The following is a 26,567-nucleotide window of genomic DNA, read 5'->3' on the forward strand; positions in this document are numbered from 1 at the left end:
TCAGGCCATCAGCAGTCCTGCTGGTAAAAACACCTCCACTTCTTCCTCTTCCTCATTCCTGTCCTTCATCGATCCAAGACTGATCCCTATGTCATCACCACCACAAAGCCCTCGTGAGTGGGCACACACACACACACACACACGCTCACACACACAGTATCTACACACAACAGTACTGCAATACTAACATATTCATATGTGTATACAGTTGATATACAAGAACTTACTTTACTTAGTGTCACTTAAATCTTGGTAATTTATGGATTGTTTGGTACATGTTTTATATTAAGTAGTTTACATGAAACAAAAACATAAGGGAACACAGTTTTACGGTTGTTCTTGTTTTTTAACTCCATGCGTGTTTTGTCCCCGTGCAGCGGGCAGTAAGGGTGAGCCAATCAAGAGAGAGAACCACAGGAAGGGCTCTGTGGTAAATGTGAACCCAACCAACATTCGACCTCAGAGCGACACTCCAGAGATCCGCAAGTACAAGAAGAAATTCAACACTGAGGTTCTCTGTGCTGGACTATGGGGTGTGTAGTTTCATATTCCATGATCTTTTTATTGTGTTTGTTGGTGATGTGCCAATGAAGCCTCATGAACCATTTTCTTAATTTTCTGACTCCACTAGATGGAGCTCTCTGTTCAACAAAGGGCTGAAAACATATTTGATTACCATAGCTTTAGCCTTTTTCAATAAACCAAGGGTGCCAACTAGTGGGTTTTGAAAATAAAGAAAATAGTTCATGAGGCTTCATTGGTACATCACTAGTGTTTGTGTGTGTTTTATTGTTCCCTAGCTCTGTGTGTGTGTGTGTGTGTGTGTGTGTGTGTGTGTGTGTGTGTGTATTGTAGATTTATTTAAAAAGACAACAAAAATGCTCTTAAAAACTTTATACAGACTTAATTGGATTTAGTTTTCAGCAAATGTATTTTTCTTAAAGTTTGCAGAATCTCTATATATAGTTTATTTTAGAATTCAAACCATTAAAAAAAAAACTTGATGTTTTACAAATATAGTGTGTGCATGCATGACCCTACATGTTGACTGTGGGGTATAATAAGGCGTGTGTGTGTGGTGTTGTGCAGGTGTGAATCTGTTGGTGGGGACAGAGAACGGTCTGTGGCTGCTGGATCGCAGCGGTCAGGGGAAAGTCTACTCCCTCATCAGCAGACGAAGGTTTCAGCAGATGGATGTGTTGGAAGGACTCAATGTATTGATCACTATATCAGGTACATGTGCGCTTGATGAGCTTCTAGTCTGTACCAAGGTTATAATAGTTTTGGATTTTTCATTAGTTTTTGTTTTAATTTCGTTGCCAATTTTTGTTTTCAAATTCAGTTAGTTTTAATTCGTTTTTATGTTTTGGAAAATGCTTCGTTTTAGTTTAGTTTTTATTAGTTTTAGTGTCAGTTTTAGTTTTTTTGTAATGGGGTATTTGTTGGGTGTCAGATTCAATAAGGTCACAATAAATGTTTCCTTTATTTCCTTTGTCTGATCCATCTCAGCCCAAATAAGTTTATTAAGTCATAAAACCAGATAGATGAAATAGATTTCATATCAACCAAAAAGGTTTACGTATGAAAAAAGTTGACAAAGATGAAAACGAAGGACATTTTCATTATTATTTTAGTTAGTTTTCTAACCACAAAATACAGTTTCAGTTAGTTAGCGTTTTTTTTAAAGATACACAGATACACAGATACACAGCCTTCATATACAGCACCTATATAGCGGACCCATATAGATATCCATATTCCTCATTAGCTGTACAACATCTTCACACAGTTACTATATCTGACTTTCCTGTGAACAGTAAAGCAGACAGAAACAGATTAACCCAAGTCCATTTTCCAGCCATTCTTGAAAAAGGAGCATGTTTGAAAACAATAAAACTTGCTATCAAACCACCTGCAAAAATATTTTCGTCAATTCTAAAATTGCATATTAAAATATATCATCACAGCAGTCTTGTGATTGGTTTTCTGCTCCATGAGAAAGCATCTTTCACCAGACAAATGTCACCATTTACATGCTTTCCCTGAAATGTTACTTCTTGTATTAAGGTTGGAATTAGCAGCACAGATTTCACACATGCAGGAAATGTTCCTGATCATTTAAGGAATAGACTGCATGTGTGAAAGGGACTCCATTTAGAACAGGTGCTGGTGGTGACTTCAGCATCTTGTGGCAAAAAAATTAAAATTACAATGACAGAAAAATGATCCTTGGCTTCCGATATAGGACACTGAGGAAGGAATTGCCTTCCTTCCACCATCAATTGTTGTTAAATTGCTTCTGAGCAAATTCTCTCGGGTATTCTACATCTGAAAGTAACTGGGTCAGTGTGAAGGAAGTCATTGCTTTTCAGTTTACTATATTTACATGATTACCCAGTCAAGTTTTATCTAAACAATTTCTCTCTCTCTGTGTCTGAAGGTAAAAAGAACAAGCTCCGTCTGTACTACCTGTCCTGGTTAAGGAACAAAATCCTGCACAATGACCCCGAGGTGGAGAAGAGACAGGGATGGACCTCAGTAGGTGACCTGGAAGGCTGTGTGCACTATAAAGTGGGTGAGTAGACACTGTGAAGGGCACATCGAATGGTGAAATTTTATATAGAAAAAATGTAAGTATAGTTTTGGTAGATGTCTTTGAGAGCTTAATATATTACATTACATTACATGTCATTTAGCTGACGCTTTTGTCCAAAGCGACTTGCAATAAGTGATTCAACCTGATGGTACTAGCCTTAGACCACAGGAATCAAGTAAGTTCAAAACTTTAAAGAGCCAACTGTAACCGTTAGAGAGTAATATACAGAGTTATCAGGTTTCAGCTTCTTAAGGCATCTTCTTGGTCTTCTTTGTCTTGTTTCAGTGCGTTACGAGAAGATAAAGTTCTTAGTGATTGCTTTGAAGAATGCTGTGGAGGTTTACGCCTGGGCCCCCAAACCCTACCACAAATTCATGGCCTTCAAGGTTGGTAACATTTCAGTAGGATGGAAAATGTATCTCCTGTGTGACATGACAATGTTAGCAACGCAATTGTCTCTGTCTGTCAAGTCAAATTTATTTATATAAATCAAAATCATAAATCACAGATTTGCCTCAAAGGGCTTTACAGACTATACATGGTACGACACCCTCTGTCCTTAAACCTTGCACCAGCCAGGGAAAACTACTCAAAAAAAGCTTCTTTTTTTTTTTTTGTAAATGTATTTATGCAAAGTTTTGGCACATATATATACAGGCATATACAATACAAGAAAGATAGAAAAAAAACCAACAGAAAAAAAAAATAAAACAGGACAGAAACAACAGACAGCCAGCCACCACTTAATCATTAACGTAAAAAGAAAATGTACACAAAAACATGTCGGTCCAACAAAATGCCCCAAATGTCCGCTCATATGAAAAGGGCCAGAGATTGAGTCCAGGAGGCCCGAGCCAGAGGGGGACAGCAAAGTCTCATAACATGGATACATTAAGAAAAACAACAAAAAAATAATAAATTATAAAAATATATTTTTTAAAAAGAGCAATGCATTCAGGTTCTAGGTGGAGGTCTATCTTTTCTAATGTATACAATAAAAGGGCCAAGGATCTTTTTAAACCTATCTTGGGAATTAGACATAGAAAGATGAACATGAGGGCTTGTTGTAAAGCAGAGGGAAGAGCCAATGAACTGTTGGAGCAGCCCAGTATCACCAAGAGACAGTCAAGGACCAGTCGTTTGTCATATACAGCACTATACAAATTAAAAATATCAACCCTCAAAAAACCCTTTTAACAGGAGAAAAAGAAGAGGGAACTTCAGGGTGAGACAGAGGAGGGATCCATCTCCCAGGACGGACAGACGTCAATAGATGTGGTTGTACAGGACAGATCAACAGAGTAGAAAAGAGTAGATAGAGGATGAAGGGGGAGAGGAAGGGTTGAGAGGAGGAGAGAGACAGAGGAGAGCAGGAGTTCTTGGAGGGGACAGCAGCAGGTGAAGCTCCACCATTGGCCAGTAGTGATGCAGTTAGTGTAGAGCCGAGAAGGCCCACAGCTAGACACCCTTTGAAAGAAAGTGCACTGAAAAGTGTGAGTACTCCGGGAAAATACAAGCTTGTATTATTGGGACATACATCAGGAATATCTGAAAATATGAGATGGATTGCCATAAAATTTGATGCAGACTTTCAAAAGAATAAACCCTTATGTAACATATGAAATTACATGCAAAATTTAACCTGCCAAGCATCCTAATGCCTTCAGTTTCATCCTTGATTGTTATCAAGGAAGGTTATTGGTAGAAGTTAAATCACCACCAACAGGTTAACCACACATCTTCTTCCTCTGTCCTTTCTGTATCCTTGCACATCTAGGACAAAACATTGACAGACACGGAGAAAAAAAAATCTAATAGGGTCATTTCCACAGACAAACACATGCACATGACACATCCAGGATATGAGAGTCATACACACAGATTCTCAGCAGAGCTGTGTCCCATTTCTCTGTGTCCTCGGTGGCCTGAGCTACTTTTTCTCCTGCGTACTTTAACCCTCTCTCTGCAGAAAAGGGACTAAAATATATACCAACAGATTCGCCACTTTACATCTCTTAAATCTGCAACTTTTTTTCTTGTAGATTTGCCACTTCAATGTAGTAAATTTGCAAATTTTTTCTCGAAATATTACCTGAAGTTACCAAATATAGTTCTTTGCCTGATAAAGGGTTAAGGGTAATGACTGAAATGTCACTTTATGTTACACACTATTCCTACCAAGTTGTTGTGGTGACGTGTGTGTGTGTGTGTGTGTGTGTGTGTGTGTGTGTGTGTGTGTGTTCAGTCATTCAGGTCTCTGCCTCAGAAGCCGATGTCTGTTGACCTGACAGTGGAGGAAGGTCAGAGGTTAAAGGTCATCTACGGCTCCTTGTCTGGGTTCCACGCCATCGATGTCGACTCTGGAACACCTTACGACCTCTACCTGCCTACACATGTAAGAGTCTACTTAATATTCTTTATGCCTCATGCATTTGCTTGTTTGTCTGGTTTTCTGTCTGGAAAACATTTTTTTTTTAGGTTATTTCTAAAAAAAAAAAAAAAAGGTCAAGGTAAGCTTTTTGGTAAGTTATTTTTCCAAAAACAGGTGTTGGAAAAGGGGGGTTATCTTATAAACATAAACACAGCTGTCTAATATTACCTTAGAATCTAATTTTGCAGCATTAACTAGTATTAAAGTTATAATTCCGATTTTTTTTAAGTGTGGTTGTCTGAGGTCCTTAGTCAGTGTATTACCTTCAGTAGATGGCTGTCAGCACGCCTCCAGTCTTATATTATTATATTTTCACAGCTTTATCTTGCTGTCAGACAGTCCTCTCTGACAGGCATCTGAAGCTGTTGTCTTTGCTCCTCCAACTTGCAATATTCGAGAGTCAATTTTTTGATTCCATATTGTCTGTTATCCCTCATACAGCATTTGAAATTTCAGTTAAAATTGTAGAGATTGATTCCTTGAAGCCAGGGTTAAAAGTAGCTTCTGGGCGCATTCTGACTATTTATGGTTGTAGATCGTTATAGGTTGAGTCTATTTAGATTTAAGCTGCATATTTTGTTCTTTGGGGACTACACGGTGGTGTAGTGGTTAGCCAGTTCGACTCCAGCCTGGGTCTCTTTTGTGTGGAGTTTGCAATTTGGAGGTATTTTGGATTGCAAATGAAGAGCATGAAGGTTTTGAATTGAATTTGAATTGATTGATGGTGATCTGTCTGAAGCTGTTGTCTTTACTTTCTCAGCATCATCATAAGCCGTAGCCAAGTGGCTGGAGGTGTACCATGATGTTTTTCACCAGTTCTTTCCATTTTGATTGATTTTCTGCAGTACTTGTTGTGTTATACACATTTTTCGATTCCATCCTGAGGTGCGATGAAGGACGCGGTTGTGGTTGTCTGGTGTGATCACCATAAGTGTTTCACTAGACAAGATAATCTGGTGGTGTCCATCTCCTCTCCATATGTGGATGGCTGTTGACTCTCGATGAGCTCATCCTCCCTTTGACAGGTCTTATTTTTTGAGTGTCCACCCAACCTCCTCATCAAGTTAAACCTGAGGGGGTTGATGGTTTAGTCCACGAAAACTCCACAAGCTTTGCAAGGCAAGGACGCTTAGTTCAATGAGGTGTTCATCTACCTGCATACCCAATTTGCTTCCTTAAAGGAACACTCCACCGTTTTTTCATATTAAAAGATGTTATTCGGTCAAATGTCAATGCGTCTCAATGCGTGCACTCAATCGCCCTGGCGTGCGGCGCCACTTGGCTAGCACTTAGCTTAGCCCCGTTCATTCATTAGGATCCAAACAGATGGACAGTTAGAAGCGACCAAACTCCTCCACGTTATCCCTATTTAAATACAGCTACACGAGTAGTTAAACGACCAAGTATGGCGACACAAAATAAAACGTGGCGCTTTTCTAAGCGGATAAAAAGGAGAACTATAATGTATGGCGGAATAGCACTTGGGAGCACTTCGACTCGGCGCAGTAATATCATCACTCCTGAGGGGAGAAGATTTTTCAGGAGTGATGATACTCGTGTAGCTGTATTTAAATAGGGAAAACGTGGAGGAGTTTGGTCGCTTCTAACCGTCTAACATCTGTTTGGATCCTAATGAATGAACGGGGCTAAGCTAAGTGCTAGCCAAGTGGTGCCGCACGCCAGGGCGATTGAGTGCATGCATTGAGACGCAAGAGGTCTGTATCAACTCGTCTTACTTGACCGAATAACATGTTTTAATATGAAAAAACGGTGGAGTGTTCCTTTAAAAGCTACCAAATAAAAAACATTTTAAAAAAAAGTTATTTTACCTTGCAGAACACAACAGTTGCCTCTATCGGTTAGTTTGTGTAATTGTGTGACTTTGATAATCCAAACTAACTAACTGATTGAAGCAGTTGTACACCAGCAGCTCCTGTGTTAAATTTAGGTAAATTTACTGGGTTTTTTGGTGTCATGGGCGAGAGCTGGAACAGCTTTAGTTCCAGTTGGAAAGGTTTTTTTTTTACGTTTTTAGCATAGACTGTATATAAATAATGAATGTAGTCACCGTGACGTCACCCATTGGTTTGTGGACTGCCCTTCTGAAGCATTGAGTTGGGTGTTGCGGCTGTCGCCATCATTGTTTTTTTGAAACCGGGAGGCGTAAAAAAACGTTTGTATCTAAAAAAAATAAACTCATAACGCTAAAACAAAATGTACATTACTTACTGGAAAAATTTAACACAGACTCCTTGGAGTGTCTTGTAGTACAGCTGAACACTGTACAAGACATTATCAAAGATATAAAAGGTAGCCAAACCCCAAATCGCACGCTTCTTTATCATCTATTTTCTAATAAATTAGACCATTATTTACTCAATCAACATCATATTGTCTTGAAAAAGACTTGAAACTAGCGATTGAGACCATAATGTTGCCACGAGAATTTTTTCTGAGGTAATAAATCAAGTGAGACATCGTCTCATTTTGTATTGAGATAGATAGGACCGGAGTTCTTTTGCAACCACCGTTGGCGGCCCTTGTTGGATTTCTAAAAGAATGCTGCTTCCAGGTTTGTTTCACTGCTCAGACCGGGAGGTTGCCGCCTTGTTTCAAGGCTAAAATTAGTTTATCCATCCACAGCAGTACATTACTTAGCTTTACTGTTAGTACTCCTGCCTGGTTCTCCATACTAGGTGCGTGCTGTCTGCCATCTCGTGTAGGTAAAGCACTGACTATGGAGAACTACCTCATACAACCACACTATAAAAAATCCAAACTATTCCTATGAATATTTAGAGCTCTGTAAAAATTCACATAACTGTGATCTCTGAGGTTGTACATGATATAGATATTATTCTCACTGTAACTGAAGGTCTCTATTACTCCTGACTTTTACTGACTCTTTCTCTTTAGCTCCTATCTCTCACTTCAACCATATCACCCCACTCCTCTCAATCTCTCGGGATGCACTTCTCCTCCTCCTCCTCCTCCCACTCAGTCTGCACATGTCACTCATTGCTCTCCTTTATTTGTCCTGTTTCCCTCTTTCCACCTCCCTCCACTCTCCTCCCACTGAGTCTATAGCTGTCAAACACTTTTCCCTTCCTCTGTCATTCTTCTCTTCTTTACCTCCCACTCTGTCATCCAACATGGCATTGTTCAGTTGCTCATTTTCTCTTCATTTTTCTCTTCTCTTTTGCCTCATTTACCAAACGATCATTGCTCGCTCTCCTCTGTGTCTCTGCTCTGTCCGTGGGCAGGTAGAGCTGATGGCAGAGTGTTGTGACTCATGTTCACATCTCCATTCAGATATTGTCTGTTATCCCTCACACGGCATTTGAAATTTCAGTTAAAATTGTAGAGATTGATTCCTTGAAGCCAGGGTTAAAAGTCGCTTCTGGGCGCTTTCTGACTATTTATGGTTGTAGATCATTATAGGTTAAGTCTATTTAGATTTAAGCTGCATATTTTGTTCTTTGGGGGCTACACGGTGGTGTAGTGGTTAGCCGACTCCATCCTGGGTCTCTTCTGTGTGCAGTTTCCATGTTCTCCCCGAGTCAGCATGGGTTCTCACCGGGTCCTCCGGCTTCCTCCCACAGTCCAAAACATGCAGCCTCGTTGAATTGGTGACTTTAAATTGTCCATAGGTGTGTATGAGAGCATGAATGGTTGTCTGTCTCTATGTGCCTGCCCTGCCAAGGTCTGGTGACCTGTGTCAGGATTAGGGCTGGGCGGTATATCGGTATAAAGAGTTATACCGATATATTTTAGAAAGAATTACGTGGTTGAGACAATACCGCCATACCAAGATGTAAGATATTTTGATTGATTTGGTGCCTTAACTTATGACCACTATTTGTTTGCTCTTCTCTGCACACTAGCAAGAGATAGGTCCTAAGTAAAAAAAAAAAAAAAAAAAAATTTGGAGGTATTTCGGATTTCGGATTGGAGATGAAGAGCACCTGAATCTGATTAAATTTTCCAAAAGGGGCGACCCGGTGGCTCACACTGGTAGAGCGCGTACCATTGCTGCGGCGGACCCGGGTTCAAATCCGGCCTGAGGTCCCTTGCCGCATGTCTTCCCCTCTGTTTCCCCCTTTATCTTTCTGTCACTATCTAATAAAGCAGTAAAATGCCAAAAAAATAATCATTAAAAAAAATTGCTTCAGAAGGTGGAAGGTTTTTAATTCGATAAAGTCTTTGAATGAAAGCGGCCCTACTGGGCCACTCACAAGCGGCCCAGTCCTCCCGCAGGTACCTACCTGAGGCAGGTACTTGGAGCCGCTACCTGAGCCGCTAACCTGCGAAGTTGGGCGGATCTTGGGTGAATCCTCTTTCCCAAGCCACACCCATAGCGGCTCACTAGAGGGAAAAGTACCTAATGGAAAAACATCTAATATATGCACAGTGTAATTGATGCTGTGATGTTGGAAGATTACAGCAGACGGTGCTAGAATACAGGAATGTTTTTCTTATTTGTGAATCAGTTGGCATGGTGAAACGTTTTTGTAGCTCCTGGCATCAACTTACGACCAATTAAACATTTCAAAGCAGTGTGTTGTATAGTTTACAATAATAATAATAATAATAATAACTTAAATTTATATAGCGTCTTTCAAGAAACCCAAGGGCGCTGTACAATACAATACAATAATATAGTTTTGTCATGGAGGGTCAAAGCTAACATCTAGATAATATTATTTGTGAAAAATGAAGATGCAGCAGCCAAAAGGGAATCATAGAATTTATACTAGAATTAGATTTCCCAACTGACATTATAGCTATGGTTATCTATAGCAGAGAAACACAGTAATTACCAATGGGCCTAATGCCAGATCTGTCAACAGTCCATAATTACAGTGTGATGTACTGGCACCCACTTGTGTATATTATTTCTATTTCTAGTTTAGAAATAAAAAGCAAGTTTTTTCTGAGTTTATGAGGGTTGAAAACATGGCAAACATTTGCACATCCTTTATAAGTGTTGGTAATATTTTTGAAATGTGTTTATAAAATTCAAACCCAGAGTTATAATGACTTTTGAAAGTCTGTTAAGCATTTTTTCTAACTCTACAGCAAACTGTGTTTTTAAATGTGAATAAATCGCCCACTGCTGGTACAATTAGAGATAAAGCAGGTCATTTTTTTTTCTTCTCTCCTCTTCCGTATGTGGGCATGCAAATTCTGCCGCAGCATCCGGTGACTCATATTCACATTCACATTCTGACACATCTGATTAAATATGTTTTTAGAAAAGAACTGGAGAGGTTTGAGGTTCAGGATATGGCAAAGTAATTAAACTTGGAACTCTTTTCTTTAAACCATGAAGTTAAACTAGCTTTATAAGTTATTAGTTATTTGTTTTGTGGGTCTGTGCACTATAGCAGATAGAGCTCAGCATACATATGGTGTTGAGTGGGTGGCTGGAGCAGGAAACAAGGTTTCTATGGTTTATTGATTTTATATAAATATATATATATATATATATATATATATATATATATATATATATATATATACTACATGATATATATTTATATATCCTCTTCTTTCAACCATTTTGTGAAATTGTGGTAATTATGTCCAATTTTGGATCTTTGAGAGTTTACACACTAGATGCGACCAAAGGTGACATTTGGAGGAGTATGACGCTCTTCTTCAGATTTCTCCTTCTTTAATGTGTTCTTCTGTCCAGCACAGTGTATTTATCATCAAGTTGTGCGAGCTGTTTTAAACTTATTTGCCATTTTGGATCTGAGTTACTGAACTTAGATTAGACTAGTGACGTGCCAATGAAGCCTCATGAACCATTTTCTTTATTGTCTGAGCCCACTAGATGGAGCTCTCTGTTCAACAAAGAGCTAAAAGCACACTCAATTACCATTGCTTGAGCCTTTTCCTATAAACCAACAGCTCCATCTAATGGGCTCAGACAATAAAGAAAATGGTTCATGAGGCTTCATTGGCACGTCACTAGTTTAGACCATAGTTCATGAAATGCAGGTCAACTTGATGCCTAAGTATAGTATAGAACCATTCATTTGGATTGAAGAAGTTTGTTCTACAACCTCAAGTCCAAAGTAGTTGAAACTCCGCAAAGAACTTAATAAAAACAGAATGCAATGGTCCACAAATTCTTTGCCCACTACATTCAGTTGAATACAGATTAAAGATATCTAGTGGTCAACCTGAGAAACTTTGTCATTATAAACATTTAGTTCAATGTTTTTCTTACACGTCCCAACTTCTTGGGAATTTAGGGCTTGTACATGTGTTTCTTCCAGTCATTTTCAGTTTGACTAAGTTTTATTTCCCTCTCTGTCTCTTATTTATGCTCTAAACCAGTGATTGTCCAAGTGGGGTCCCAATTGTGTCTGAAAACAAATTATTCCAACTTTACAGGCAACCGTGTAAATAAATTTGTTCTTTTTTTACTTGTTTTAATCGTTCATAGTTCAACAAAAAATATAATACAATTCAGTGTCTTCTTATCCTCTTATCTAACAACTTGAACGAAGATCTCCAAAGAATCTGCAAATAATACATGTCTATTATCCAGTGGTGGAAGAAGTATTCCGATCCCTTACTAAAATAAAAGTACTAATACCACACTGTGAAATTACTCCACTATAAGTAAAAGTCTTGCATTCAAAACTTACTGAAGTAAAAGTAATAAAATATCAGCAGCAACTTAAAGTATCAAAAGTAAAAGTACTCGTTATGCAGAATGGACCCACTCAGGCTGTCCAATTATATTATTGTATTATTATTTTTGATGCATTTATGTAAGCTTTAATTTACTGTTGTCAAGGTAGAGCTCATTTTAACTACTTAATATACTTTTATGTGGTTTAATAAATAAAACAATTTCATGTTAAATCTCGACCTGTAAAGTAACTAAAGCTGTCAGCTAAATGTAGTGGAGTAAAAAGTACAATATTTACCTCAAAATGTAGTGAAGTAGAAGTTGCATAAAATGGAAATACTCAAGTAAAGTACAAGTACCTCAAACTTGTACTGAAATACAGTACTTGAGTAAATGTACTTAGTTACTTTCCACCACTGCTATTATCTTTGTATTACATGTCTCTTGTGTTCTTTCACAGCTGCTAGTTAAGACTATAAAAGTATAAAGAATAGGCTATGTCAAATTATTCCAAGGAACATTCATAAGGGGGTCCCCAGTATCTTGTTAGGGGTCCTTGTCTGAAAAATGATTGAGAACCTCTGTTCTTAACACACACACACACACACACATATACAAACAGCCACCCCTAATGTGTGCTACTTTCCATGAGCATGTGGCGGGGGGAGCAGGGGGAGGTGTGGAGACGGACATATGAAGAGAGAAATAAGCTCTAAAAATACATCCTTCCTGTCCTCCTTCTCTCACACTCATTAACTGTGTGTGTCCTGACCTGTTCGTGCTCCTGTTGAGAGGTTTTTTTCCTCACTGCTCCTGTAGTATATTAAGCCAGTGTGCACACAGCTCCACACTACACCGGTGCCTTATACTGCTGCTTCTGCTGCTGCTGCTGCTGCTGCTGTTGCTGCTGCGATATCATTTCCAGCCCTGCTTCTCCTCTCTTTTTCTCCTTTTTCTCTCTTACATATACAGTGAAGCTCTCAACTCTGTCTTACACACACTCAGCCACAGCGCTTTAAACCCACTCACTTACACTCAGACATCCTCATAGTTCACTTTCGTGAGTACTCTTGAGGACACTTTACACTCCCGGGCTTTCTTCTTAGCTGTGTATCCCTTCTCTGGGACGCACACACACACACACACACACACACCTTCTTTTCTTATGTGCGCATCTTTTTTCCACACACACCCACCTGCATCAACAGTAACACACTGATTTCTGGTTCCTAATCACTGCTAGAAGCAATTCAATTCTGAAACACAAGCCACACGCTCACTGACACTCAATGCACCACTCACCCACTTAAAGAAACACACACACACACACATACACACACAAGTATCTTCCACTGTTGCCTGCAAACTATGTAACAATGCTGATTCCAAGGCAGAGGATTAAGATTGCGTTGCGTCTGTGGATGCCTGTTCTGATGCTCAGGATTGTGGTGGCTCACACTCTGGTAATGTATGAAGCACGCTCACAGAAAAAACTATATTTACACACTTTTTGTAACATAAAACTGTGCATAACTTTATTCTGTTTTCATGGGGGAGTGTTGTTGTTGCAGGGATCCTCTGTTTATTTAGAGTTGAGCTGGTGTTGGACACATGTCTGGTTAGATTCATCTTTTAAACTAGTGAAAAATGATGATTGAACTGGTTCTATACTGTATATGTTTATTTCATGTTTATATTTATATATATTTTTATATATTTATATATATATATATATATATATATATATATATATATATATACATATTAGGAACATACTGTACATGTTTTTAACTAGTAACAGTCATGTCTTTGAACTGTATACAGAACTTTCTGCTTAGATTGTGGTAACTGAATAAAATGTCTGTTACATGAGTGCTGCAGGAGTTTTTTCATGCAAAAGACTTGTTGAACTATTGGACTGTAAAGAGGTTTTTTGTCATAATAAATAAGCAGTAGAAGAGTTTAATCACCTCTTTTGCAGTGCCTTTGAAAGAATAATCCCTCTCTGAATTTAACTTATTTTTGGCTGACTGCCGAGGTCAGCCCTACACACGAATGTGTATAGACGTGTTTCCACTCGGTGGGAAAAGTGTCCACTGGGAGAGTCTCAGGTCACACCCTCTCAAAAGTCCTCTCACTCTGCGTGTCTCCATTCCAAGTTAGCCCCCAGAGGGATTTAGAGACTCCGGAGGTGACGTATGGTTTTCACCGTCGCTAACTGTGAACAACGTCAGCAGCCGGCTAATTATGCAGAGTCTCCGCTGATCATAAACATAGAGATTGTGAATTAAAGGCATCGCTAACTGTGCACAGAGTGTCTGGTGCTTGTTGTAAACAAACAGAGATCGCTAAGTGAACACCTCCTGTAGCAGCAGCACATACACACTGTACTGCTACAGAGCTAACTGTAGCTAACTGCTGCTAACGGAGGCTCTTCTTAACGAGCCGACCTCTGGCTCGTTAAGAAGAGCCGCCGTTAGCGGCAGTTAGCTGTATTTGGCTCCAGCCGCTTTCTTGAAAAATAGTCGCTAAGGGGTCTGAAAAGTCCGCCGGCTTTTACAAATGGCGTGTGTTGTTGTTGTGTAGAGTACTACGTCACATCCCGCTTAGCGATCTATCCAATCAGTAACCAGGCTGTTTTCAGGGGAGAAAAAAGACCCTGCTCTTCCACAGGGACTAAAAAAGTCCTGGCAAAAGCCGGCTGGGAACTGCTCGTATTCAAATTAGGGGCGTTTCGGCGAGTCAGACCCGCCTCATTCCGGGTTTGGCCCGGTAGTGGAAACAGCTCTTATGTGACTGACTGACTGACTTATACCACTTTGTTGGGGGGGGGCGTGGCTGCTTGTCCGCTGTCCTCTTCTAGGCACCTATTTTCAAACATGTTACCATTGTCCTCATAAGGACAGTGTTTTAACTCACTCATTTCATTTGAAGGGTAATTCATGCAGTGAACAGGTATCTAGCTGTTTGTGGATAATACAATGGCATTTATATGCATGTTCAGGGTATCCGCGGGATAAAATGTGCAAAATCCAATAATTTGAATTCAAGGCCTTAAATTCTCTTAAAATCTCATGAAATGCCTGAATTACGATTTTGCAAGGTCTTAAAAATGTATAAACTGTACTTTTATTTAAAACAAAGGCATACACTTTTTAAATGTTTTGATATTTGAGGACGCTATAACATTACTACAAAACAGACCTAAGAACCTTTTCCTTCATGTCTTTTGTAATTTTTTGCCAGTATGAATGTGAAATGGGTCTTAAATTGTATTCATTATGTTCTTAAAAAAGGCTTAAAAAGTGTTAAATATGACTTATTGAAATCTGCAGAGACCCTGATCTTAAAGGAATAGTAAATGACAATAACTATTTCTGTAACACATTGCCCAAAAATCTCATTAATCAAACTAGTTACTCATGAACCAGTTTTTGAACTTATTGTTCTCTGTAGTCTTCTTGTAACCTAAGAGTTAAACCTTATTCTGTGGCTCTCCAGCTTAAAATGTCTATACTAACATGCTATTTAATACTCTAAAACAGTATCTGAGATTTCATAGTATGTCCAAAACTGTACTATGAAACCAACAGTATACAAACACTGGACATAACAGCAGCAAAAAGATCTAAAAAAAGTGTACTACGATGGTCCATTCACCATCTACTTTATGTAAGATTTGATCTTGAAACTTTGTCTGTGTGTTCCTGATTCTGATGTTTTTATTTCAATACTATGTATGTTGACAGTGTAACCCTTTGGTCATTTGAATACTTTTCTCTCTACCTGTATATACCACTTAAAAAGTTTTGGATTTTCAGCACAACCTCACCTTTATAACTTGATAATTATTGTTTCACTCTGACTCACTGGATGAACATTTTGAACACAAAAACAGAAAATGACATTTAAAAATACATGAATCAGATTTTGAAAAGTATGGGTTTTCTTACTTACAAAACAGTCACATGTTCAAGTGAAAAAAATAAAATGTAAATGTGAACACAAATAAAACATATAAGAGGTAAAATGAGGATAACATCTAGTCACTGTATCTTTTTTATACTAGATTCTATATAATTGATATATGTTTGAGTTTCTCCAGTTTTACCTGGCCTATCATCGTCAAACTAAAACAGTCTGCCTGCTGTGACAGTGGAGCTGGTAGAGCTAAGGTTCACACGTCTCCAGCCGGCAACAAGGTCCTCAGGAAAAGAAACAGGCTACAAATTATTTACTTACATATGTTGAATGGTACGCATACTGAGTATTAGAGGTGGGGGGAAAAATCAATAGAGCATAGTATCAGACTATTTTTTTTCCGGAGGCCTCACTTTTAGTAAACCACTGGAGATACTGGTATCAATTGAAACTAGAAGATCTAAGGAATCTAAAGGCACCATATGTGTCAGAATATCATGTCGGGAAGTTGTTGAAATAACGCTGCAAAGTTCGGCTTTTTATATGTTTTATTCAAAAAATTGAGAGCAGTGAAGCTTGTTGTTTTTGAAAGTTTGATAAAATGCTGCAGTTGTTGTCGTCCAACATGTTTGATATCAGTTCAGTTCAGTTTGACTGAATACTTTGTTGGTCAGTCTGTGGGTTTGACTCTCATTGTGGAGAAATAAAAAGACTGAAGTGAGATGAATAGACTGAGAATTTTCTTGTATTTGAATTTAATTTTGTGGACACAAAATGTAGTTAAACAGGTAAGTCGCAATATAATATATAGCAATACTCACCATATCGCAAAATGCTTAAATCACAATAACATCGAATCGTGACTCAAGTATCAGGATATAATCGTATTTGGCACCGCTGGGGATTCCCACCTCTAGGGGTTACCATGGTGGCACGTCACCAACCGGCAACGAGGTCCTCAAGAAGAGACTTGACGTAATTGCAGTTCAGTGCGTCTAAAAAAAAATATTATCATATTTATTTACTCAAAGATATGTAGTGAAGAGTTTGTGATTTGAGATAACTAAACTAACTACTGATTTCTGAAAAACAACAAAAAAAGAGACTGTTGGCAAGATGCTATAGCACATGTTTGAGTTTGTATGTTATGTAAAGAGATTTTAGTTCATGTACCAAGTGTCCAAACTTTGAAACTCACTTTGTGTTTTCAGTAATTTGACTAATTTTGTTTATTACTCCGTTTTGAAATGAATCTGTTCGAACTGGTGTTTATTGTGTGTTTGTTTCCCAGATCCAGGGCTCCATTCGTCCCCATGCCATCATCATTTTGCCCAACAGTGCTGGAACAGAGGTTCTGGTGTGCTATGAAGACGAGGGCGTCTACATTGACACCTACGGCCGCATCACCAAGGATACGGTGCTGCAGTGGGGGGAGATGCCTGCGTCGGTCGGTAAGTTTCACTCACACGCATCATTTCAACAGTTGTATTGTACTCTTAAGTTAAAAATTATAGCAGCTTACTGTCTGACCTACTGATTCTAGATCAGCAGCTGTCCTGAGCACTGAGGACCCGCCCTGAACCAGATTCTGTGGAGACAGATTTGGGACAGGGTGGGCTAAAAATAAGATGGCAGTGATTCTGTGTGTATGTGTATGTGTTGGGTCCAGTTGGCATCATTCTAGTGTAGGGACACACAACTCTCCTATTGCTAGTTTCCACCTATTTTACTTCTGTCTCCTAATATCCTTGCTCCCTCCCTCTCTCTTTCTGTCTGTCTCTCTGTCTCTGTCTCTGTCTCTCTCTAGCCTACCTTCAGTCTAACCAGGTGATGGGTTGGGGAGAAAAGGCCATAGAGCTGAGGTCGGCCAACACTGGGAACCTGGAGGGAGTTTTCATGCACAAAAAGGCTCAGAAACTCAAGTTCCTGTGTGAAAGAAATGACAAGGTAGGAGATATTTAAATGTTTTATCTGCTTAACACGTTTAGATCTCCCAGCAATTCCAATGGACAGAAATTTTCTAGATCTATACACAAACATATTTGATTGGTGTTTGTTGACAGTGTTTCACATCATCTAAAGTTAACTGCAGTAGGGCCACACACCCTTTTTCAGTAAGCATGGCCAACTGTGAGGGACTAAAAGCAAATTTGAATTAGAACAGAATTATTAATAGTGGTATTATTCAAACTGTGTTTAGAGTAAATATGATATGTTACATTATTAATCATGTTAAACATATGAAATAAAAAAATGTCACCAGGAGAAAAATAAGGAAATAGATTTATAATGAATAGAATAAATAGTATGATTTATTCTAACTGTTCTGATCTCATTATACCAGCTGATAATGCATCGTATAGAATATATACACAGAATAACTAGAGGAGACTTTAAACAAACTGTTTTCTAGAGATAATAAATAAACAAATAACTATAATAGAAAATAAAGATGCAGTGTGTGTATAAGCATCACTTCGTTCATAAATATGAGTCAACCATTCATGAAAAAATCGTGATTTCTGAAAAAAGAGTTCTTTAGACTATTTAATTCAGTCAATTTTACTATTGGTAGTTTTTTGCATTCAGATTCTCAATCCATTGTAATGGGTAGGAGAAAAATGTAAATTTTTATTTAAAAAAAAATTGCTTATGATATTGATACTGAATTTCCCCTCGGGAATAAATAAAGTAAGTAATTTTGATTTGATTTTGATATATGAGTGCATAAAGAGTAAAAATCCACCATTTAAATTTGGGTTAAAATCTGATTTATTCATAAAAATATATTGTAAAGGTGTAACCTATTAGCTAACCGTGTATGTGTGTGCTGTTGCAGGTGTTCTTTGCCTCGGTGCAGTCGGGAGGCAGCAGTCAGATTTACTTCATGACTCTGGGACAGAACTCACTGTTCAACTGGTAACAACTGGACGTGTCACTCTGGGATCAACTGGTGATGTCTGCCCTCATTATTCTGGCTTTGACTAGTGATGCCTTTTTATATTTATGCTGACCGATGTTCATCTCCATGGATACTGGACATAAATATCCCAGGATCCATCACTCTGTCTTATCTAGTTTCCGTGTGTTTGGGTCCAAAGCTGAGCTGATCAAAACTCCGACTGCTGCAAAAAACTGCTTGAATCCATCACTCCCTCCCTGAATACTGAAACCTGACTCATCGCTGCCACCTCGCCCATCATCAGAGGTGTTAAAAAGTGCAGTGTCAGCATCTGTTCCTAGTCTCAACTCCATGGAGTGTTTTCCAGTAGGATTCAGGCTGCAAACGTCACTGCACCAGTGTGGCAGAAATCTTTTTGTGTCCTGTTTGATCCAAATCAACCTGGAAGCAGAACCGCTGGCTTGACTCAGTTCACTAGTGATCATCTCTGGATATCCCGTCCATCCTGGAGTCCACAACCTTCAGCTCATCTCTCCTGGACCTTTTTTTTCACTCTCTTTCCCTAAAAGACGCCATCAAATCAGTTGCTCAGTTAATTACGTGTTTATCGGTTATTCACTCATATTTGCTTCAGCAATGCCTGGCTGTCATGTATTAACTGGATCAACTGCTTCCTTTTCATCTGATGGAGTCAGGTCTTGGATAATCATCCTCCTGTTACAGACCAGAAGTGTGATGCAAGCAGTGAAACTAGAAGAACTGAAGTCCCTCATTCACTATGGACATCATCTGGGCATTTCAAAGACTGGGTTGGGGCCAAAATGTGGACTAACTACTGTATGTCATTCAACATTCTGTGGCTTTTTTCCCTATTGATTTTTAATTAATCAATTTCCAGATTCATGAACCCCTCTGTGGGTCCAATACCTTGGCAGTGTTACATATGAAGTGTTTCTAAGCAGATATGAAGGACCCAAACAAAAGTCAGTTACTGTACTGAATCCTTACTCTGTTGATGCCCATATCCTATTACTAGACAGTATTATATTATGCACTATCAAATGTTACATTATTGAAAATTTTTTTTAAAGTTTTTGATGCCTGAGGTGACAGTTTGATTAGGGTGACAGTAAATCAGCATAGATCTGTTCAGTTATGTTTAACTGTATCCATAGTTGTACATATATTGTCCAAAATATCAGAATCATCTTCATCTTCATTATCATGAAGATATACTGTAGTTCACTAACTGAGGACTATTCATAAGGTCAACCGAGGGCTGGGCCATGTGGCCAAAATCCCCCATCCCGGAGAAGTTAATGTCATATTTTGATATTGATATATATCACGATATAGATATAGAATATACAATAAATAGATAGTATATATCAGTGATGGGCAACTTAAATGCTGGAGGGGGCCACAATTTTTCATCGACACTACCACAGGGCCACATATAGGACAGATATGATGAATCTGCAATTTTCAAAATGTTAACAGTGCAGTAACTTAACATATTTCATGCTCAAATGCATGTATAACAGTATAAATAGGAATACAAAAGGTTTGAAGCAAATAAAAAATAACCACTTACTGTGATTTCTTTTTTAGTGCAAGAACAGCAGAGCAACATTAATTGCAAGAAGAAATTTTGTGCATCTTTACACTGCACTTTTAAGATTTCATGCTCAAATGCATGTACTGAGGGCCACTTCAAGTGAGGGTGAGGGCCGTATGCGGCCCCCGGGCCTCCAGTTGCCCATCCCTGTTCTATATGAATTAACCGCATAGTAAAGCCTATTTTTGTATACTCCATGTAAGCAAAACGGCGAAACTCCAGCTTCAATCCCACTTACAAAGGTCAGAACATAAAGTATTTTACAAATTATGTTAATACGGTGATACAGATTTTGACGTTGTACAGTAGTGATGTACCAATGAAGCCTCATGAACCATTTGCTTTATTTTCTAAGCCCACTAGATGGCACTCTTGGTTTATTGAAAAAGGCTGAAGCAATGGCAATCAAGTGTGTTTTCAGCCCCTTTGTTGAACAGAGAGCTCCATCTAGTGGAGTCAGAAAATTAAGAAAATGGTTAATGAGGCTTCACTGGCACATCACTAGTGTACAGGTATAACACCATATGGCCCAGCGCTAGGTTTAACCCATATTATGAGTAGGAAGTCCACTTATCTCTCTGCCTAGCTTGAAATCAGTTGACAGTTAGGCAACAGTAATATATTGCTGCATTGCACACTTAGCATTAAAATGGTTTGAGTAACACAGTATTAATACTGTACCTTAGCAGTCCTCTTAGCTCCCAGTTGAAACATTCCCTCCAGCAGAGATCTGGACCATACCATTCTTTATATTCCATAATAAGGACCTTGTACTTGAGATTACGAAACAACTCCACAATAACAGGCTTAGAAGTATTTTCTGCATCTATTTTGTACAGCTTAGGGTGTATATATTCTTACATGATGCACTGTTTTCTAAATATTTTGTAATTGACAAGCCATCTTAATGTATCTGTACAGAGTTATAGGCTTATGAATGTGAAACTCCATCCCAGAACAGAGCTCATGCATGTTATTTACATGATCTTTGAAGGTTCATATTCAGTGTGAACACGAGCTACTGACAGTGAACTGGAAGGCTCAAGATCAAATAACTTGTCGGGTGAATTCTGTTTTGTGGTTGATTTTCTACTAACATGTAGAAGTCAGGGCTCTTTGCACAATTCTGTAATATATCCTCCTTTCAAATTACATTTTTGTTTCAAAGGGGAAACATTTAAAGAGATTCTGTAGTCAGTATTGAAGATGTAACTGATAGCTGTTGGCGTTGGATCAGTATTACTTACACTACCCAACGTGGGATGCACACCTGTTTGTGATGGGTTGCCTTGAGATTCTTAGTTGAGCCTTGATGTGTTGTGATGCAATGAGCTGGGCCTGTTGTATAGTATGTGCTCTGTTTCCTTTAATTCTTTGTGTCATTTACACAGTGAGCTTCAAAGCAAGAAACCAAAGATGAAGGCTTTGATATATCGGCTTCCTTGAAATCTGTGTAAGATAATTAACAAATCACAACTGACTATTTCATTTATATTTTCAAAGTTTAGGGAGTTAAATGTATATGATTATATACTGTACAAAAGATGCCAACTAGACACACACATGAGACACAAGGAGGCCTAAAGAATCTCCCAGGAATGACATGTCTCTCAACAAAATATATGCAATGTAATCTTGCTAGTGTTCATGTATTTAATAGTGACTATATGTATGCTTTAGACTTTGCAGCAGTGAAAAGATAATTGGTTTTACCTTCAAATGTGAATCTGCAATTGTCCATTTCTGATCCATTTCCATTATTCAGTTTTGTCCATTTGATTTTGCCCAAACAGCAAACTTAGTTATGTTTTGTGTTGCATTATCATTTATATTATATTTACTCTTGAATGTTGAGGCTAGCAAAATTTGCGCCAAATGTTTTATATTCAGTGATACTTTTGAGTTTTTATTATGGACTTGATATAAATATTGCAGCTGGTTCTGTGAGAATATTTTAAACTGGAAAATGAACTTCTGATAATGACTGTCTTATTGCTAAGTTGTTACCATCTTCATACAGTGTTTGTTTCAGTGTGAAACACCAGACCAGACAGCCAGCTAACATGGCTACGGTGCATGGAAATACAGGAGCATCAGCTGATTTTAACAGATTAACAGACGCAGAATTGTTAGCCAACAAAGGCTCAAGATTTTCAGAATCAAGTGAGATAGCTTATCATAGAGTTTTTAGCTAACACTGCTCGCTAACATATGGCTAAGAGATGAAGAGGTTTAGCTAGGTTTAGCTAGTAACAAAAACACAACCATACTGCCCTACAAAGTCTAACTGCAGTAACTACATTTTTGTCAAAATTGAGTTATAACTAAAAATGAACTCCTTGATGTCTGTTTTATCTTGTGACAAAGTTTCAGATTTCAATTTTGCTTTATTTCAGAGAAATAATTATATAGAAACCACAAAATACAACTCAAAACCAAGCAGTAATTGCACCTACCACCATCTGCTTTGGCTATTAATACTAATTTAAACATAAAAATAATAGACATTATAAGTTTATTTGAAAGGGAAATTATTATCTAGATAGTGATTAAGTAAAAAAGTGAGATAAAATGATATTAAGACTAAAATATAACATTTCTTTATAATATTAAGTCTAAAATACACAAATCTTTGAATAGAATTGTTAAACACTTTTAAACATTGTTGTTACTCCACTCTGTTTCTGATTTACTATTAGAACCTTTGACAGCAATGCAGTAACTACGTTCTTGGGGTCAAAGGTCAAATAAATCATGATTTTTTTTTTTTGCCTAATAATTACATCATCAATTCATGTAGAAATAAGTGGCATATCACTTACCTACCAATTACACATTTAGCTGGCCAGTTAAAAACATTAAAAAACTTAAAGCAGTTTTTATCAGTTTTACTTTTTGTGCAGTTACTGCAGTTAGACTTTGTAGGGCTGTATAAACTGTATTAAAGAAGTGCATGTAGCCACTGTGACATCCTTCATTGGTTTGTGGACTACTTTTTTGAAGCCTAGAGTTTGGGGTTTTTGGATTAAGAAGTGACCATATTTTGAAAAAGGTTGGAGCTAGTTTATCAGCTAAGGCTAACGCTAACTAGCTAGCCTGTTAAGTAAGGTCCATCCTTAATTCAAGTTGACTGTGATATGCTTTTGGCTGGGAAAAAAAGTCTCTAAACAAAATGTTAACATAAAAAAACAGTAGCTACAACTAGTGATGTACCAATGAAGCCTCATGAACCATTTGCTTTATTTTCTGAGCCCACTAGATGGCACCCTTGGTTTACTGAAAAAGGCTGAAGCAATGGTAATCAAGTGTGTTTTCAGCCCTTTGTTGAACAGAGAGCTCCATCTAGTGGAGTCAGAACATTAAGAAAGTGGTTCATGAGGCTTCATTGGCACATCACTAGCTACAACTGAATGCTGAAGAAGACGTATTTAGGTGACGATTAACTTAACACACCTTTATCTTAATTATCCACTCACCATGAACTCACAGTTCACAGATTGAGACTTTACACTCATCCAGAAAATGTTTACTGGGATAATTAATCAAGTGAAGTGTAGGATAATTTTCTCATAGACTTCTATACAGTTGGACTTATCTTTGCAGCCGGTGGAGTCGCCCCCTATTGGCCATTAGAAAGAATGCAGGTTTAAAGCACTTCTGCATTTGCTTCACTTTTCAGACCTGGAGGCCACTTCTTTCATACAGTCTGTCGACAACTGTAATTCAAAAATAGTTGCAGTAGGATGCATTAAAACACTTATCACATGTCATGTAATAAGAAGTAAGAAGTTTTGCATTCAGATGTTCTGTTTATTACTGATGTACCAATGAAGCCTCATGAACCATTTACTTAATTTTCTGAGCCCACTAGATGGATCCCTTGGTTTATTGAAAAAGGCTAAAGCAATGGCTAAAGAGAGCTCCTCCTAGTGGAGTCAGAAAATTAAGAAAAAGATTCATGAGACTTCATTGGCACATCACTGCTGTTATGTCGTTTATGATGTGTTTGTAATCAGGCACTGTGCTAGCTTGTGGTCAGGTGTGGTTAGATGATAAATGGTGGCCGGCAGAGCACCGGCAGGTTTGGCCAGGTTCCTGAGCAAGACCCTGGTCATTAGAGTCCAGACAGGACAGGAGACCAGACCAAACTAGTCCTAAACTACCACTGTGGCTCCACCATGTGTTCAGATTCACCTTACATTTACAGTAACAATGCACAGTAGCTAGTGTGTATGTGCTACACTCCAACACTCTGTCACACATGTCTGGTAAACAACAGTACACTTACTGAACAACAGCAACAAATTAGTAATTTTGTTAATTGGCCTTTTGGTTTAACTCTTTAATTCTTTCATTTTAAAGCAAAGTCAGAATTTGTTAGAATGGTGTTGCAGTGTGATTTCTGTCCCTCCATTTTAAAGCAATAATGTATCCGTTTGAGTACCAATGGTTTATCATTGTTATGCATTTATATAACCATGGTCAGAGTTATAATTTGGCAAATTTGTGAATACAGTCTTGCATGGAAGTATATAAATTTGGAAAAGCAGGTAACCGTCCTTATACTGTTGAATTAAAGCTCTAAATGTGCCACTTTTTCATCCAGCATCATATTTTATCTCCATCGTTCTGCTTCAAGCTATGTGTCACACCTAATGATGTGTTATATGAGCGCGATAATCCATTTGTCATCTGAAGCGACAGTCTGGAGACACATCGAGGCCATTTTTGTGGGTTATTAGAAAGAAACTTCTGTCTTCCTGTGCTGAACATTTGAGTCTAGCATCACTAATGAGAGAGAGAGAGATCAGTGCACTTCCACCTACACCTTCCTCCGGTTAAGATGATGTTTCAGGCCCTCAGTGACTCACACCTCCAACTCTCCCACCAACTCTTTTCCTCTCACTTTGTCAACACGTCTCTTTCATTCCCTCTGCATCTTGTGCTCTCCTCTACCCATCTACATCTGTCTCTTAACACCTGTCATCATTATCCAGCTCTTTGTCCTTTCCAATGTCTCTTTCTCTCATGTCAAGTCTCTCCATCCACCCCCAGCAATGGTCAAGGACTCTTCAGCCAAAACAGGAAGTTTCATACTTTCCAAAAGGCACTCACATGCTAAAGAGTATCAAGAGTTCTTGAAATAGACCACAGGATTAGTTACTGATGGTTGAAATGGAATGAAGCCTGATGCACTGCAAAAAAAGGTGTGTCTAAAAAACAGATAAAAACACTAAATCTGAGGGAAATGATCTTGCTGCATGGACAGATAATTTCACTTGACAAGATTTCTTGAATTCAGATTATTAATCTAGAAATAAGCATGATGAATACTTAAAATAAGAAATTAACTCTTAAAACAAGATAAATTATCGCACATTTCTAAATCTAAAGTTTTTTTTTATCTTGGTAAGGAACAAATTATTGTCAGTGCACTCTGCCTGGGCCGGTTCATCGCTGCTTGCAGCTTTAATTTATCTTGTTTTAAGAGTTTATTTCTTATTTTAAGCATTCACTAACAATCTTAATTTAAGAAATCTTATCAAGTGAAATTATCTGTCCATGCAGCAAGATCATTTCCCTCAGATATAGTGTTTTTATCTTGTTTTTAGACACACCTTTTCTTGCAGTGTGCAGAAAAAACTTGAACACAAAGCAGCTCAAATTTGTTGCACAGGGTTTGCTATGATCTGTTAAAGCAATACAGTGGCTTTGGATGAATTGTTTTGGTTGAGGAAGGTTTCTACTGGAAAAAGACCTCCAGGTATCTAAGTAGTAGCCATGATGAGAGCTGGAGGAGTTCTTGAAATGCTAAGGAAAGATTCTTCGGTGATTCCTTTGTTACCGTCCTTTTTCACTGGACCATCCTTTATCAAAGGAAAGGAGATAATCCGTCCCATAATTTCTTGCAGTTGCAACATTTAAAGCACCGCACCAGTTGGCCATTCACAAAAACTAACATTTAGCATCCGCTTTCAATTGACAACTACTTTGTTTCACTTTAGTGACTGGTGGCTTATATTATTTGTTAAATTTAAATTACAACCATGGTAGTAAAGTACCTTTTGTCAGGTTTTTCACATTTTTGTATATTTTTATACATGAAACAACATGGTAAGAAGAACCAATGGGTGGAGAACCTATGATGGATTTTAGTACTCGTGGATCTCCAGAACACAGTAGTGTCACCTAGTGATGTGCCAATGAAGCTTCATGAACCATTTTCTTTATTTCCTGAGCCCACTAGATGGCACTCTTGGTTTATTGAAAAAAGCTAAAGCAATGGTAATCAAATATGTTTTTAGCCCTTTGTTGAACAGAGAGCTCCATCTAGTGGAGTCAGAAAATTAAGAAAATGGTTCATGAGGCTTCATTGATACATCACTAGTGTCACCACAAACCCACATCAGTAGCATCTACCATCACTATCACATAGTTACAGAGCAAAGT

The 26,567-nt window shown here is 38.2% G+C and overlaps 1 protein-coding gene across 1 annotated transcript in view; it reads left to right on the forward strand.

Annotated features, from left to right (window-relative positions):
* si:zfos-2326c3.2 (mitogen-activated protein kinase kinase kinase kinase 4) overlaps positions 1–25,309 on the forward strand; it is a 116,780-nt gene extending 91,471 nt beyond the window's left edge. The window contains exons 25-33 of the mRNA XM_059345611.1: positions 5–113; positions 378–533; positions 1,090–1,233; positions 2,441–2,575; positions 2,882–2,982; positions 4,842–4,991; positions 16,889–17,048; positions 17,405–17,544; positions 18,437–25,309. Of these exons, the coding sequence (XP_059201594.1) occupies positions 5–113; positions 378–533; positions 1,090–1,233; positions 2,441–2,575; positions 2,882–2,982; positions 4,842–4,991; positions 16,889–17,048; positions 17,405–17,544; positions 18,437–18,520 (1,179 nt within the window). The 3' untranslated portion in view covers positions 18,521–25,309. The remainder of the gene's footprint in view (positions 1–4; positions 114–377; positions 534–1,089; positions 1,234–2,440; positions 2,576–2,881; positions 2,983–4,841; positions 4,992–16,888; positions 17,049–17,404; positions 17,545–18,436) is intronic.
* The last annotated feature ends 1,258 nt before the right edge of the window (positions 25,310–26,567 follow it).

The sequence above is a fragment of the Centropristis striata genome, chromosome 12 (assembly GCF_030273125.1).
Source record: "Centropristis striata isolate RG_2023a ecotype Rhode Island chromosome 12, C.striata_1.0, whole genome shotgun sequence".
In the NCBI taxonomy this organism is placed as follows: Eukaryota; Metazoa; Chordata; class Actinopteri; order Perciformes; family Serranidae; genus Centropristis; species Centropristis striata.